This window comes from Gobio gobio (assembly GCF_949357685.1).
Source record: "Gobio gobio genome assembly, chromosome: 11".
Classification (NCBI taxonomy): Eukaryota; Metazoa; Chordata; class Actinopteri; order Cypriniformes; family Gobionidae; genus Gobio; species Gobio gobio.
The window spans coordinates 23,150,318-23,154,991 of record NC_137104.1 but is presented as its reverse complement, the minus strand read 5'-3'; the positions used below and the strand labels follow the sequence as shown (position 1 = coordinate 23,154,991).

The window sequence follows — 4,674 nt, the reverse complement described above, 5'->3', positions numbered from 1 at the left end:
CTGCTCCCAGTACCTACCATATAAATGTGAATATTTTTCTGCTAAATTACTAATGTAACTTTACACTAAATAATATGAATCTCCTTTAGCATACAGTATTTTAAGTGGCGATAGTAATAGGGGCGCTACCGCTAACATTTGCTAGCAGTTCAACACTAATTTAACAAAAAAAAAAAAGTACACTACAGATGAAACTGACCTGCACTTGAAGCCCTGAACAGGTCAGTAATTTTGCAACGTTTCGCTGAAGTGCTTTCTTTTTCTTTGCCCTTTCCCTCTCTGCTCGACTTGGCCGCTTTCTCTCCATCATCGGGTGCTGCTCGCGTTTGGCTGAGGCATAAAGACGAATCGTAGCCTTGCCAGTCAAGTCAAGACTAACAGATTCATGATTTATTTTTATTATTAATAATAATTTTATTGAATGCCGAATTCGAAAATCACTTTAGTAAAGGCAATAATATAAAATAATAATTATAAAAAAAATCAATAAAAAAAAAACGCTGGCTGGTAGCAGGCCAAATTAGTCGCAGTGCTCCCGATGGCCAGTCCTGGCTTGCACAAGATCTTTCAGATATCATTCTAATATGCCGATTTGCTGCTCAAGAAACATTTATTATCAATGTTGAAAAAAGTTGTGTACAATTTTCTTTTCAGGATTATTTAATGAATAGAAAGTTCAAAAGAATAGCATTTATCTGAAATCTAAATCTTTTGCAACATTATAAATGTCTATACTGTCACTTGATCAATTTAATGCATCCTTGCTGGATACATTTATTAATTTCTTTAAGTTCTTTCCCCCAAAAAACTTTGAACGGTAGTAGGCCTACAATGTTCCAAAAGCTTTCTATTTCAGATAAATACTGTTTTTTTTAACTTTCTATTCATCAAAGAATCCTAAAAATTTTTTTTTTATACAACTGCATTTCAACATTGATAATAATCATTAATGTTTCTTGAGCAGCAAATCAGAATATTAAAATGGTTTCTGAAGGATCATGTGACACTGAAGACTAGAGTAGTGATGCTCAAAATTCAGCTTTGCATCACAGGAATAAATTACATTTTAATTAAAATAGAAACAGTTATTTGACATTTTAATAATATTTCACAATATTACAGTTTTTTTTGTATTTTTAATAACTTAAATGCAGCCTTGGTGAGCAGAAGAGACTTCTTTCAAAAACAATCAAAATAGTACAGTTTCCAAACTTTTGACTGGAAGTGTATATAATTTGAACATATATAATATATGGAATAAAGTTATATGTCAATATATGGGAGTTTTCTAATTTCATTGACACAAATTTTTACTCTATATGAGCATATTAGGATATTTCATAAATGGGACATATAATTATGTCAAAATACGTATTATACATACATAAACATATATAATATATGGGATAAATGTATATGTCAATATATGGAATTGTTCCAATTTTTAATAGGTTCATATGTTTTTAGTTTATATGAGCATATATTGCATATATTGATATTTCATATGCAAACATATTACATTTCCGTATGGGTACAATTGGTACTAGGCTTATTCAAGTAAAAATTGTCCAGCATAACGGAGTTTAGCAACAAAGCACAGTTGCTCAAGTACTCTACACACCTGGGGCAGGAAGCTGGTTTAGGAGGATATTTCAGTCTGAGTATGTTTCAGTTTCGTTTGTGTCAACCCTATTTTTAGGCATCATGAAAGTGTATCCGATTTTAGCAGGTTCATCACCTTAGTAACTTGTGCTCCAAGGCTAACCTTCTCCAGGGCAGGTTACGTTCTAGGTAAGAGATCTAAATCAAATTTCAACCAAAAGCTGTTAGCAAATTGACACGTCTGATGCAATAAAGTCACTGCCCCAGTTTCTTTTGCTCCAAATCAAAGGATTTTTATTGATAAAATTGTCTGGATTTTAGCGATGATCATTTGTTATAATTATTTTATTTGATTTACATATTATTTATATAATTATTATACATTATATAATCCATTACACAGTAATTTTAGTTTAACAATTATTATTAAGCATATAGTTTAAATTAATATACAACCCCAAATCAGAAAAAGTTGGGTGATTTCTAAATTTACTTTGACTTGTATTTTATTGCAGACAATATGAACACAAAATATTTCATGTTTTGTCTGGTCAACTTCATGTCATTTGTAAATATGCATCCTTTCCTGTCATTCAGACCTGCAACACATTTCAAAAAAAGTTGGGACAGGAGCAATTTAGGGCTAGCAATGAGGTAAAATGGTTAAATAATGATGTGATTTGAAACAGGTGATGTCAACAGGTGATTGTAATTATGGTTTGGTACAAAAGCAGCATCCAAGAAAGGTCTAATCCTTTAGGAGCAAAGATGGGCCGAGGATCGCCAGTTTGCCAACAAATACGTGAGAAAATTATTGAAATGTTTAAAAACAATGTTCCTCAAAGAAAGATAGGAAGAGATTTGGATATTTCACATTCAACAGTGCATAACATAATTCAAAGATTCAAGGAATCTGGAGGAATTTCAGCGCGTAAAGGACAAGGGCGCAAGCCTAAGCTGAACAACCATGATCTCTGATTTTGTACATGCTTTAATAAAACAAAATACAAAGAGAAATGAAATTGGAATGAAAAGAACTGATCAAAGTTTATTCTTAAGCATTTAAAGCATTTGATTATTAGAAAGCATTGCAAGATTTGGGCTTTAATGCATAAGGCCTGTTTTGAGCTCCAACTAAAATCCTACAGCTTTATCTGTTTTCCATAAGTGCTCTTGAATTTACTCGAGAAATTTTGAGCTGATTCAAGTCTGGCCATGTCTTTAATCAGAACCCCATTTCTTGAGCTGAAAATGTCAGCCAGAGGGGCAGCCATTGGAGAAGGTTTGTATTCATTACACTGTGGGCCCTTTAGACTGGGTGCACATTTCACTTCATAGGTAAAAAAGAAGGTACCATATTTAAAAGTACAAGCGTTTCTTACAACTCCACTTCTAAGACGAAAGGCGCATTTACCAAGGAGATCACTGTTCCAGTAGCTGTCTGCATCATATACTTTAAAAGTCAGTTTATTGGCCATTCTCATCCTTCTAGCACCAAACTCAAATGTTTCTGGCCAACGTGGATTGTCATTATTATCAATAGTCCTAGTGCGCTCCATTTGTCTGCCATATGTAACTGATACAGCACCATCTGTTTGAGTACTTACATCTCCATACAGACCTTTTGATCTGAGGTTGTAGACTTTTAGGGAGGCAAGTCCTTTTTCAGCTGGACAACAATTAGGCTTTATCATTTGACTGCCTTCACAAACACAAGTACATCGATCTCTTGCACTGCACTTCCTGCCAATCTTGCAAGGCTCAGAGCAAACCTTCATGAGGGCATTTTCTATTATGTATTTTTCAACAGCTCTCTTCAGCCCTTTCCTTGCTGGGTGCTTACTAGTCAGTAAGAAATGGAGGGGTTTCAGAGAGTAGTGCACAATGTCAGGGAGGCTCTTCAAAGACCCAAGACAGTTCTTAAGAGAATTTGGGTGTGATGAACCAGAAAAAAGCAGATCTTCTCCATTTATTTTTCCTCCGATAATCTCTGTCTGACGCTCACTGAACATGGCGCTGAACTTCTCATTGTTCCCCATCCTCTTTTTTTGTTCTTTACAAAAATGTCTCTTTACCTTCACAGTTGCTGCCTTGTATGAACCAGAGGCTTCTACATCCAAACAGTCTTTCACTGCAGTGTCTGTAAGCCAACTCAATGATGCAATGATGCAATGAGGCTTCCCTGGAATGAGTGCTTCCGACTGCAGCTCCAGCAACTTTCACATCTAAACCAACTTTCCAGCTGACAGAGAGTGCTGATGATGAATCATTGACCACAGCTTCACTTGATTCAAAGACCTGACTGGAGACTTTCATTGAACACTTTGGCAAGGTCCACCAGCATACAACTGCTGCTGATAGCTTCTGTTTTATTCCATTCATGTACTTGTTCTTTACCAATTTACAAGTGCCATTTCCTAAATCCCATTTTTCTGTGTCGATAACATAAGAACCTTTTCGCTCCATGGTCACAACATCAAATCCCTCTCCAGCAAGATTGTGTCCTGGAACAAAGGGAGTATCCTCACACTCTTTTGATGCAGCTATTTCATCCTCTCCAGAAATGGTCACGAGAAGCAAAGTCCAGAAAACGACAAGGTAAATCTGGAACGGCCCAATCATCTGTAATGAGATAAGAACATTTCCATATTCCTGTCAAATCATTATTGGTGTGAAAATTAACATCACTTAACAATAACAATAGCATAGAATTGTAACAATAACACCTTCATAACATTTGCAGTATTGTTATTTTTAAAACAAATAAAAAGTTGAAAAAGCACATTAAACAGTAATTGTCTCTTTAAAATCATAATATGATTAGTTTAATGTTTTTTTTTTTCAATTACATACTATTCAATGTACAGCTGAGATAATCAAAAATGAGTCATGGAATAAGTTCTCTCTCTAACCTGCCTTTTTATATGATGGTTGTGTGGTTGTGGGTGTCAAAGGTTTGTAGTGCAAATGCAATCACGTGGCTATGACAAATCTTCTAATATTAGTTTAACACATTGCCTGGGCCTAAGCTGAGCAATGCATATGTTCTGTAAACAAAGAAGAACATTTTAA

General features: G+C 34.9%; 1 protein-coding gene across 1 annotated transcript; it reads right to left on the bottom strand.

Moving 5' to 3' along the window:
- Positions 1–2,691: 2,691 nt before the first annotated feature.
- LOC307133435 (perforin-1-like) lies at positions 2,692–4,236 on the bottom strand. Its single transcript, XM_079828520.1, has 2 exons — positions 3,792–4,236; positions 2,692–3,760 (listed from the first exon to the last, which is right to left on the bottom strand). Exons 1-2 carry the CDS (start codon positions 4,222–4,224, stop codon positions 2,745–2,747), a joined length of 1,449 nt encoding a protein of 482 aa, XP_079684646.1. The 5' UTR covers positions 4,225–4,236; the 3' UTR covers positions 2,692–2,744.
- Positions 4,237–4,674: the final 438 nt, after the last annotated feature.

Coding starts and splice junctions, on each gene's coding strand:
- LOC307133435 (XM_079828520.1), bottom strand. CDS start 4,224: ATGATTGGGCCGTTCCAGATTTACCTTGTCGTTTTCTGGACTTTGCTT. Junction 3,761..3,791: donor AGCTGCAGTCGGAAGCACTC/ATTCCAGGGAAG, acceptor GCATCATTGCAT/CATTGAGTTGGCTTACAGAC.